This window comes from Labeo rohita, chromosome 24 (assembly GCF_022985175.1).
Source record: "Labeo rohita strain BAU-BD-2019 chromosome 24, IGBB_LRoh.1.0, whole genome shotgun sequence".
Lineage (NCBI taxonomy): Eukaryota > Metazoa > Chordata > Actinopteri > Cypriniformes > Cyprinidae > Labeo > Labeo rohita.
In genome coordinates this window covers 1,177,975-1,190,474 of record NC_066892.1, presented here as the reverse complement: position 1 = coordinate 1,190,474, position 12,500 = coordinate 1,177,975, and the positions used below count along the sequence as shown (strand labels likewise).

The 12,500-nt window shown below is 31.4% G+C and overlaps 1 protein-coding gene across 3 annotated transcripts in view; it reads right to left on the bottom strand.

The window, feature by feature from the left end:
• Positions 1-11,191, bottom strand: part of LOC127155984 (nuclease EXOG, mitochondrial) — a 16,656-nt gene extending 5,465 nt beyond the window's left edge. The window contains exons 1-3 of one of the 3 annotated variants that reach the window (XM_051098632.1): positions 10,619-11,191; positions 136-285; positions 1-62 (exon numbers count right to left, since the gene is read on the bottom strand). The exon at positions 1-62 is cut by the window's left edge and continues 78 nt beyond it. In XM_051098632.1, coding sequence (XP_050954589.1) covers positions 1-62; positions 136-285; positions 10,619-10,730 — 324 coding nt within the window. In that variant the 5' untranslated portion in view covers positions 10,731-11,191. Of the gene's footprint in view, positions 63-135; positions 286-3,693; positions 3,876-7,158; positions 7,342-10,618 lie in introns of those variants that run through there. The other 2 variants (XM_051098631.1, XM_051098630.1) reach the window with 2 other exon arrangements.
• Positions 11,192-12,500: the final 1,309 nt, after the last annotated feature.

Here is a 12,500-nt window from a genome sequence, read left to right as displayed (position 1 = left end):
CGAGAAGAGCTCGGGAATGCTGGGATCGGGTTTGAACTTGCAGTGTTTTCTTTCGGCTTGACCTGTTCAAGGGAATCACGAGAGTCAGTGTGAATCTCCAGCATCTGACGCGTCCCATCAACAGACCAAACTCACCCAGTAACCTGTGAGCGGACAGGTGCTCTGCCACCCAGCGGGGCGTCCGGCGCGCCTGATCGTACGACAGCACGTGGTTGAGGTAGAATCGGGTCTCTGCGCCGGTTTGAGGAAGACCGAAACGCTCGATGAGCCGATGGATGGAGCTTCCTGAAGATTCACACACAACAAACATCATCGCCAGTTTTTTAAACTGCTTTATGATTTTCTTTTTTTATTAATATCACTGAAGTATATAAAGATTTCAGATCACTGGTTAATGTGCATGCACAAACAGCAACTATTATTAAGAAAAAATGAATAAATAAAAATAAATAAATAAAAAATAAATAAATAAATACATTAATAAATAATGCATCTTTTGCATGTCCAACAAAATACAAAATCCAGATTTAAGATCAAGATTTAACATACACTTCATTTACTTGTTTATTTTTTCAGTCCACAAAATGCACATTTTGTATGAGCTTCATCATATTTAATTTACTTATTTTATAAGATTATATATTCATATGTTTATTTTGGAAGGGTTTAAAAATGTATATAAATTAAATTTGCGTGTATTAAAAGGCAAGAACATTAAATTATGCAATTATTATTATTTATTATTTTATTAGTAAAATACCATAAGCATAAAAAGAAGCAAGCTATTTGTGAAACAAATTTCTAATATTTTATAAATAATTTTAAATTACACATAAACCTTTTGGTGAAAACCCAAAAAACAAAACAAAACAAAAGGATTTAAATGTGTGTGATTTTTTTCTTTCTGACAACTGATGTTGTTAATACAGTAATAAATCTGTTATAAATCTTGTTCTTGTGGCCAAAAAAAAAAATATATACACTACCGTTCAAAAGTTTGGGGTCAGTACATTTTTATTGTTTCTTTTTTTTTTTTTTTTTTTTTTTTTTTTTTTAAGAAATGAATACTTTTATTCACCAAGGATGTATTAAGTTAATAATTTAAAGTTTCTTAAAAGTTAATAATAAATAATTTACATTGTTATAAAATATTTATATTTTGAATAAACACTGTACTTTTTAAACTTGTTATTCATGAAAGAATCCTGAAAAAAAAAAAAAAAAAAAAAAAAAAAAAATCACAGGTTCCAAAAAATATTTGGCAGCACAACTGTTGATATTATCCAACATTGATCATTCTAATAATAAATCCGCATATTAGAATGATTTCTGAAGGATCATGTGACACTTAAGACTGGAGTAACAGCTGATAAAAATTCAGCTTTTCATCACAGGAATAAATTCTATTTTAAAGTATGTTAAAATAAAAAACATTATTTTATATTGTAAAAACATTTTGCAATATTACTGTTTTTTTCTATATTTTTAATCAAATAAACGCAGCCTTGATGAGCATAAAAGACTTCTTTAAAGACTATTACAAGTCTTACTGACCCCAAACTTTTGAACGGTAGCGTATATATAATAATAATAATAATAATAATAATAATAATAATAATATTATATATAATAATTATAAAAATAAACAAATAAATTAAATAAATAATTATTTTTTTCCTGGCCAATAAGGTTTTATTCATTTACAGAAACAAACACTGGTTAATGTACATGCATATACTTGCAATCATTTATTAATCTATTATTAAATAAATATAAATAAATAAACAAATGAATGAATGAATATTTTGCATATTCTACTAATTATTTATAATACTAAAATGATTTATCCAGACTTAATATTAACATTTCATATACTTGTTTATTTTTTCAGTCTACACATTTCACATTTGTTTTATCAAATTTTATTTAATTTTATTATTTAATTTAATTTTTAAAAAATGTAAGCTTATTTTATAACATTATGTATTTATATATTTATTTTGGAAGGGTTTAAAAACCTTTATCAACAGAAACCTGTGCTTTTTTGTTTACAGAACATTAAATAATGCAATAATTAATATTTATTTTTTAACACACCATAAGCATAAGAAGTGGGCTCTTTGTGAACCAGATTTCTTATATTTTATAAATGACTTTAAATAAACCTTTTGAGAAAAATTAAAAATAAAACCCCCAGAAAAAGTATTGATTTTTTTTTTCTTTCTGACAGCTGATGTTGTTTAATGAGGTAATAAATCTTTTAGAAATTATTTTTTGTGGCACTGAATATATACATCAAAATAAAAACAAACAAATAAATTAAATAATTTAAAGAAATACATAAATAAGTTAATAAATAATTATTTTCCCTAGCTAATAAAGGATGCTGTTTTAAGGTTTAATCATTTACAGAAGCGAACTTAAATAAATAAATAAATAAAAATTAATAAATAAATTACTGCTGGGTCATTCCGTGTCAGGGACTGAACGATTGTAGGGCCTTAGAAATTACGATTTCAAAAGAAAAGTTTATTAACAACTAGAATCTAAAATCATATTGCAATATCTTAAAATCTCCTTAAGTTACAGGCACGCAAACTGTGGGAAAAGAATATTTATGGCACTCAGACGGGTGTGTTCAAAGCAGTCGTCTTGACAGAAAGAAATGAGATACATCTCTAGTTTTAACATGATTTGTTCTTCACACGTTCCTCTTTAAAAGAAAAGAAGTCTCATATTTTTTCAAACTGACCCACTTTTGGTTTTTGACCGCTGAAAATGTGCACATTTTAAAGATTTACTCCCGTAGCCATATTTAAAATCCAATATCTCTGGAACCGAATCTCATAGGGCATTAAAAATAAAGATGCCAAAAGGAAAGTTTGTCAAGACCCAATATCTAAAAGGGCATTAAGATATCTTTAATATTTCTTGAGTTACAGGCATGCAAACTTTGGAGAAAAGCCTGAAAAGTGCTGTTTCCCTATGTGTGAATGGCCACCATTGACACATAATGCAACAAAGATTGATGAAGTCAACAGGGGCCGGTTGCATAAAAGGTTTAGACTAGTCTTAAAAATTTAGTCAGCTAATTTTTCTTTAAGACTGGTAATAATTTATTTAAAAACAGTTACTGAAAAATGTAAATTAGTCTAAGCTGAATCCAAAAAATAATAATGATTACCCTTTGGTTAACTGCTAGTTAGTCAGACAAATAGTTAAGACACTGTCTTAACATCGAGGCTAAGTTTATGCAACTGGCCCCAGATTTTACTAATAGAGCTGACAATCTCTGTGTAAAAGTGAGATAATGATGCTGTCATCTTTCTGAACTCATTTTTACCCCTTAACTTGTCTCTGAATCTAAGGTGAAAATCGCTATTTTGACCTCCCTCTACGAAACAATGGATTACTCCGTAAATATTCATCTATGGCATTTAATATTTTGACTTTCATCACTATACATGTGTATCTTTCTTCAGAATAAATATTAGCAAAATCAAACATTAATCACCTGCTAATATTTACGGAAGTAACAGTGTGACAACTTACCCCGGTCTCCTCTATACGTGTATGGATGAGCATGAACTATTCATAACTATTATTATAACTGTTAATTACTGTATACTATTGGCACGATATCATTTTATTAGTCAGTAATGTAGTAGTGATGCTCAGTTGTGTTAGTTCTACCTCTGTCTGTTTTCTGCTCTTCATACAAATAAAGTTTGAGAGCTGCGACACCGGAAGCCGCGCCGAACACGAAGCCGCTGACGAACCTCACTGAGATCACATGAGGCGCCATCAGGAAATATTAGACTGAATTATTTTACAATAAAAATCACATGAGATCCACACAAAAACACAAACACAAACACACGTGAGTCAGTGCGGAAGAGTTTGAGTGAAGAGCGGCGCTTGAGCGCGGAACAGCAGAGCGGATTCATCACAGCGCCGCCCAGCGGCCGAGACACAGAACAACAGCAGAACTAGAGGAGTAAAGTTTGAGAGCAAACCTTAAGTTGTCTTGAGAAAGCCTAGCCTGAAAGTTTGAAGCAGTTGTAAAAGTATGAAAGCAGCTAACATGATTTAACACATTGCTTACATGATTTAACATGTTGTTAACATGTTTTAGCATGATTAGCTTGTTGCTTGTATTTTTATAGGCTGATTACAATGTTGTTAGCATAATTAGCAAGTTACTAGCATGTTTCTAGCATGTCTAACATGTTACTAGCTTGTTGTTAACATGTTTCTAGCATGATTAGCATATTACTAGCATGTTGTTACCATGATTGGCATGTTGCTAGCATGATTAGCATGTTACTAGCATGTTACTAGCACGATTAGCATTATACTAGCATATTGCTATCATGTTTCTAGAATGATTAGCATGTAACTAGCACATTGCTAGGATTTTCTATCATGATTAGCATGTTACTAGCATGTTGCTAGCATTATTAGCAAGTTACTAGCACATTGCTAACATGTTTCTAACATGGTTAACATGTTACTAGCATGTTACTAGCATGATTAGCATTATACTAGCATGTTGTTATCATGTTTCTAGTATGATTAGCATGTAACTAGCACATTGCTAGCATTTTTCTATCATGATTAGCATGTTACTAGCATGTTGCTAACATTATTAGCAAGTTACTAGCATGTTGCTAACATGTTTCTAAAATGGTTAACATGTTACTAGCATGTTACTAGCATGCTTAGCATTATACTAAGATATTGTTATCATGTTTCTAGTATGATTAGCATGTAACTAGCACATTGCTAGCATTTTGCTAGCAAGATGATTAGCAAGTTACTAGCATGTTGGTAAAGATGATTATCATGTTGTTAACATGTTTCTAACATGATTAACATGTTGCAAGATGTTGCTAACACGATTAGCATGTTACTGACATTTTGTTAGCATGTTTCTAACATGATTAACATGTTGTTAGCATGATTAGCAAGTTACTAGCATGTTGTTAGCATGCTTCCAGTACGATTAACATCTAACTAGCATGTTGCTAGCCTTGTTACCAAGTTACTAGCATGTTGCTAGCATGATTAGCAAGTTACTAGCATGTTCCTAGCATGTTGTTAGATGCTTCCAGTACGATTAACATGTAACTAGCATGTTGCTAGCCTTGTTACCAAGTTACTAAAGCATGTTGTTAACATGTTTAGCATGTTACTAGCATGTTGCTAGAATGAGTAACAAGTTACTAGCATGTTGCTAACATGATTAGCATGTTGTTAGCATGTTTCTAACATGATTAGCATGTTACTAGCATGTTGCTAACACGATTAGCATGTTACTAGCATGATTAGCATGTTATTAGCACATTGCCAGCATTTTTCTATCATGACTAGCAAGTTACTAGCATGTTGTTAACATGTTTTTAACATGATTAACATGTTACTAGCATGTTGCTAACACAATTAGCATGTTACTAACATTTTGTTAGCCTAGCATGATTAGCAAGTTACTAGCATGTTGTTAGCATGCTTCCTGTACGATTAGCATGTAACTAACTTGAGTCTCAAGGGATTCTGGGAGTTTAGATTTGAATTTTGTCAGTTGGAGTTTGAATAGTGTTGCTCATTTGAACATTCCCTCAATGTAAGTCTATGGGATTTTTGGTGGTTTTGATAGTCTGGTTTATGAAAACCGTAAGCCGGATCAGTTAGAAAAGATACAGCACACCGAGTCAGACCAGTCTGAAGGTCTGGACCGAGTTTGATGGTTGTAGCTTGAAAGCTCTAGGAGGAGATAGACACCGAAATTTGGCTCAGAAGAAGAAGAAGAAGAATATTCTTAAATAGTAGATCAGTAAGTTGGCTTTCTCAAGACAACTTAATAAAACAAAACTCCACTCCATGATTATTTTGCATTACAGGTTAGCACATTAATTCAAGTTTGAAACACATGAAAGCATGATAAAATGTAATAATCATAATTATATATTATATACTGTATATTGGTCAATTATTTATTTGTTTATTTACTAAATTTAAATTTAATTTGTTAAACTCACATTTTTTGTAATTATTATTAAATACGAATGTATTAATTATTTAATACTACATTTAATTATATATTTAGAATTATATACATCTTTTTATTCCATATCTAATTTTAATAGTAGATGTATATAAAATTAAAGTGTATCATTTATTAAATATGAATGTGTATAACTTTAAGAAATTGTAATGTATAATATGAAATGCATGTGTCCATATTTAAAAATTTAAATTCGAACAAAATTACAAAATATATACAAAATATAAAATTATAAATTAATATATAATAAATATAAATGCTGTGTTAGTCAATAAATTAAATTTCGATATATATCAATATCTAAAAGGGCATTAAGATATCTTTAATATTTCTTGAGTTACAGGCATGCAAACTTTGGAGAAAAGCCTGAAAAGTGCTGTTTCCCTATGTGTGAATGGCCACCATTGACACATAATGCAACAAAGATTGATGAAGTCAACAGGGGCCGGTTGCATAAAAGGTTTAGACTAGTCTTAAAAATTTAGTCAGCTAATTTTTCTTTAAGACTGGTAATAATTTATTTAAAAACAGTTACTGAAAAATGTAAATTAGTCTAAGCTGAATCCAAAAAATAATAATGATTACCCTTTGGTTAACTGCTAGTTAGTCAGACAAATAGTTAAGACACTGTCTTAACATCGAGGCTAAGTTTATGCAACTGGCCCCAGATTTTACTAATAGAGCTGACAATCTCTGTGTAAAAGTGAGATAATGATGCTGTCATCTTTCTGAACTCATTTTTACCCCTTAACTTGTCTCTGAATCTAAGGTGAAAATCGCTATTTTGACCTCCCTCTACGAAACAATGGATTACTCCGTAAATATTCATCTATGGCATTTAATATTTTGACTTTCATCACTATACATGTGTATCTTTCTTCAGAATAAATATTAGCAAAATCAAACATTAATCACCTGCTAATATTTACGGAAGTAACAGTGTGACAACTTACCCCGGTCTCCTCTATACGTGTATGGATGAGCATGAACTATTCATAACTATTATTATAACTGTTAATTACTGTATACTATTGGCACGATATCATTTTATTAGTCAGTAATGTAGTAGTGATGCTCAGTTGTGTTAGTTCTACCTCTGTCTGTTTTCTGCTCTTCATACAAATAAAGTTTGAGAGCTGCGACACCGGAAGCCGCGCCGAACACGAAGCCGCTGACGAACCTCACTGAGATCACATGAGGCGCCATCAGGAAATATTAGACTGAATTATTTTACAATAAAAATCACATGAGATCCACACAAAAACACAAACACAAACACACGTGAGTCAGTGCGGAAGAGTTTGAGTGAAGAGCGGCGCTTGAGCGCGGAACAGCAGAGCGGATTCATCACAGCGCCGCCCAGCGGCCGAGACACAGAACAACAGCAGAACTAGAGGAGTAAAGTTTGAGAGCAAACCTTAAGTTGTCTTGAGAAAGCCTAGCCTGAAAGTTTGAAGCAGTTGTAAAAGTATGAAAGCAGCTAACATGATTTAACACATTGCTTACATGATTTAACATGTTGTTAACATGTTTTAGCATGATTAGCTTGTTGCTTGTATTTTTATAGGCTGATTACAATGTTGTTAGCATAATTAGCAAGTTACTAGCATGTTTCTAGCATGTCTAACATGTTACTAGCTTGTTGTTAACATGTTTCTAGCATGATTAGCATATTACTAGCATGTTGTTACCATGATTGGCATGTTGCTAGCATGATTAGCATGTTACTAGCATGTTACTAGCACGATTAGCATTATACTAGCATATTGCTATCATGTTTCTAGAATGATTAGCATGTAACTAGCACATTGCTAGGATTTTCTATCATGATTAGCATGTTACTAGCATGTTGCTAGCATTATTAGCAAGTTACTAGCACATTGCTAACATGTTTCTAACATGGTTAACATGTTACTAGCATGTTACTAGCATGATTAGCATTATACTAGCATGTTGTTATCATGTTTCTAGTATGATTAGCATGTAACTAGCACATTGCTAGCATTTTTCTATCATGATTAGCATGTTACTAGCATGTTGCTAACATTATTAGCAAGTTACTAGCATGTTGCTAACATGTTTCTAAAATGGTTAACATGTTACTAGCATGTTACTAGCATGCTTAGCATTATACTAGCATATTGTTATCATGTTTCTAGTATGATTAGCATGTAACTAGCACATTGCTAGCATTTTGCTAGCATGATTAGCAAGTTACTAGCATGTTGGTAGCATGATTATCATGTTGTTAACATGTTTCTAACATGATTAACATGTTGCTAGCATGTTGCTAACACGATTAGCATGTTACTGACATTTTGTTAGCATGTTTCTAACATGATTAACATGTTGTTAGCATGATTAGCAAGTTACTAGCATGTTGTTAGCATGCTTCCAGTACGATTAACATCTAACTAGCATGTTGCTAGCCTTGTTACCAAGTTACTAGCATGTTGCTAGCATGATTAGCAAGTTACTAGCATGTTCCTAGCATGTTGTTAGCATGCTTCCAGTACGATTAACATGTAACTAGCATGTTGCTAGCCTTGTTACCAAGTTACTAGCATGTTGTTAACATGTTTAGCATGTTACTAGCATGTTGCTAGAATGAGTAACAAGTTACTAGCATGTTGCTAACATGATTAGCATGTTGTTAGCATGTTTCTAACATGATTAGCATGTTACTAGCATGTTGCTAACACGATTAGCATGTTACTAGCATGATTAGCATGTTATTAGCACATTGCCAGCATTTTTCTATCATGACTAGCAAGTTACTAGCATGTTGTTAACATGTTTTTAACATGATTAACATGTTACTAGCATGTTGCTAACACAATTAGCATGTTACTAACATTTTGTTAGCCTAGCATGATTAGCAAGTTACTAGCATGTTGTTAGCATGCTTCCTGTACGATTAGCATGTAACTAACTTGAGTCTCAAGGGATTCTGGGAGTTTAGATTTGAATTTTGTCAGTTGGAGTTTGAATAGTGTTGCTCATTTGAACATTCCCTCAATGTAAGTCTATGGGATTTTTGGTGGTTTTGATAGTCTGGTTTATGAAAACCGTAAGCCGGATCAGTTAGAAAAGATACAGCACACCGAGTCAGACCAGTCTGAAGGTCTGGACCGAGTTTGATGGTTGTAGCTTGAAAGCTCTAGGAGGAGATAGACACCGAAATTTGGCTCAGAAGAAGAAGAAGAAGAATATTCTTAAATAGTAGATCAGTAAGTTGGCTTTCTCAAGACAACTTAATAAAACAAAACTCCACTCCATGATTATTTTGCATTACAGGTTAGCACATTAATTCAAGTTTGAAACACATGAAAGCATGATAAAATGTAATAATCATAATTATATATTATATACTGTATATTGGTCAATTATTTATTTGTTTATTTACTAAATTTAAATTTAATTTGTTAAACTCACATTTTTGTAATTATTATTAAATACGAATGTATTAATTATTTAATACTACATTTAATTATATATTTAGAATTATATACATCTTTTTATTCCATATCTAATTTTAATAGTAGATGTATATAAAATTAAAGTGTATCATTTATTAAATATGAATGTGTATAACTTTAAGAAATTGTAATGTATAATATGAAATGCATGTGTCCATATTTAAAAATTTAAATTCGAACAAAATTACAAAATATATACAAAATATAAAATTATAAATTAATATATAATAAATATAAATGCTGTGTTAGTCAATAAATTAAATTTCGATATATATCAATATCTAAAAGGGCATTAAGATATCTTTAATATTTCTTGAGTTACAGGCATGCAAACTTTGGAGAAAAGCCTGAAAAGTGCTGTTTCCCTATGTGTGAATGGCCACCATTGACACATAATGCAACAAAGATTGATGAAGTCAACAGGGGCCGGTTGCATAAAAGGTTTAGACTAGTCTTAAAAATTTAGTCAGCTAATTTTTCTTTAAGACTGGTAATAATTTATTTAAAAACAGTTACTGAAAAATGTAAATTAGTCTAAGCTGAATCCAAAAAATAATAATGATTACCCTTTGGTTAACTGCTAGTTAGTCAGACAAATAGTTAAGACACTGTCTTAACATCGAGGCTAAGTTTATGCAACTGGCCCCAGATTTTACTAATAGAGCTGACAATCTCTGTGTAAAAGTGAGATAATGATGCTGTCATCTTTCTGAACTCATTTTTACCCCTTAACTTGTCTCTGAATCTAAGGTGAAAATCGCTATTTTGACCTCCCTCTACGAAACAATGGATTACTCCGTAAATATTCATCTATGGCATTTAATATTTTGACTTTCATCACTATACATGTGTATCTTTCTTCAGAATAAATATTAGCAAAATCAAACATTAATCACCTGCTAATATTTACGGAAGTAACAGTGTGACAACTTACCCCGGTCTCCTCTATACGTGTATGGATGAGCATGAACTATTCATAACTATTATTATAACTGTTAATTACTGTATACTATTGGCACGATATCATTTTATTAGTCAGTAATGTAGTAGTGATGCTCAGTTGTGTTAGTTCTACCTCTGTCTGTTTTCTGCTCTTCATACAAATAAAGTTTGAGAGCTGCGACACCGGAAGCCGCGCCGAACACGAAGCCGCTGACGAACCTCACTGAGATCACATGAGGCGCCATCAGGAAATATTAGACTGAATTATTTTACAATAAAAATCACATGAGATCCACACAAACACAAACACAAACACACGTGAGTCAGTGCGGAAGAGTTTGAGTGAAGAGCGGCGCTTGAGCGCGGAACAGCAGAGCGGATTCATCACAGCGCCGCCCAGCGGCCGAGACACAGAACAACAGCAGAACTAGAGGAGTAAAGTTTGAGAGCAAACCTTAAGTTGTCTTGAGAAAGCCTAGCCTGAAAGTTTGAAGCAGTTGTAAAAGTATGAAAGCAGCTAACATGATTTAACACATTGCTTACATGATTTAACATGTTGTTAACATGTTTTAGCATGATTAGCTTGTTGCTTGTATTTTTATAGGCTGATTACAATGTTGTTAGCATAATTAGCAAGTTACTAGCATGTTTCTAGCATGTCTAACATGTTACTAGCTTGTTGTTAACATGTTTCTAGCATGATTAGCATATTACTAGCATGTTGTTACCATGATTGGCATGTTGCTAGCATGATTAGCATGTTACTAGCATGTTACTAGCACGATTAGCATGTTACTAACATTTTGTTAGCCTAGCATGATTAGCAAGTTACTAGCATGTTGTTAGCATGCTTCCTGTACGATTAGCATGTAACTAACTTGAGTCTCAAGGGATTCTGGGAGTTTAGATTTGAATTTTGTCAGTTGGAGTTTGAATAGTGTTGCTCATTTGAACATTCCCTCAATGTAAGTCTATGGGATTTTTGGTGGTTTTGATAGTCTGGTTTATGAAAACCGTAAGCCGGATCAGTTAGAAAAGATACAGCACACCGAGTCAGACCAGTCTGAAGGTCTGGACCGAGTTTGATGGTTGTAGCTTGAAAGCTCTAGGAGGAGATAGACACCGAAATTTGGCTCAGAAGAAGAAGAAGAAGAATATTCTTAAATAGTAGATCAGTAAGTTGGCTTTCTCAAGACAACTTAATAAAACAAAACTCCACTCCATGATTATTTTGCATTACAGGTTAGCACATTAATTCAAGTTTGAAACACATGAAAGCATGATAAAATGTAATAATCATAATTATATATTATATACTGTATATTGGTCAATTATTTATTTGTTTATTTACTAAATTTATATTTAATTTGTTAAACTCACATTTTTTGTAATTATTATTAAATACGAATGTATTAATTATTTAATACTACATTTAATTATATATTTAGAATTATATACATCTTTTTATTCCATATCTAATTTTAATAGTAGATGTATATAAAATTAAAGTGTATCATTTATTAAATATGAATGTGTATAACTTTAAGAAATTGTAATGTATAATATGAAATGCATGTGTCCATATTTAAAAATTTAAATTCGAACAAAATTACAAAATATATACAAAATATAAAATTATAAATTAATATATAATAAATATAAATGCTGTGTTAGTCAATAAATTAAATTTCGATTTATATATTTTTAAATTATTGAATATAAATATTTTAATGATATAATATATACTTAATTATATACTAACTTTATAACATTTTATTTTAATTGTAATTTGATATTAACTAATATGAATCTATTAACAAATGCATATAAAGAAATATTTGACTGGTTTTATATTTGATATACTGACCTGTTATGTTAAGCTAATTAATCTATCAATAAAATAACACATAATAATGAGTATAAAAAATACAAAATAAACAATTTTACTGCTGTGCAATTTTACAGCAAAGTGTTGTTAAAGAGAGCGACAGAGACGACACAAAGCCGAAATGATG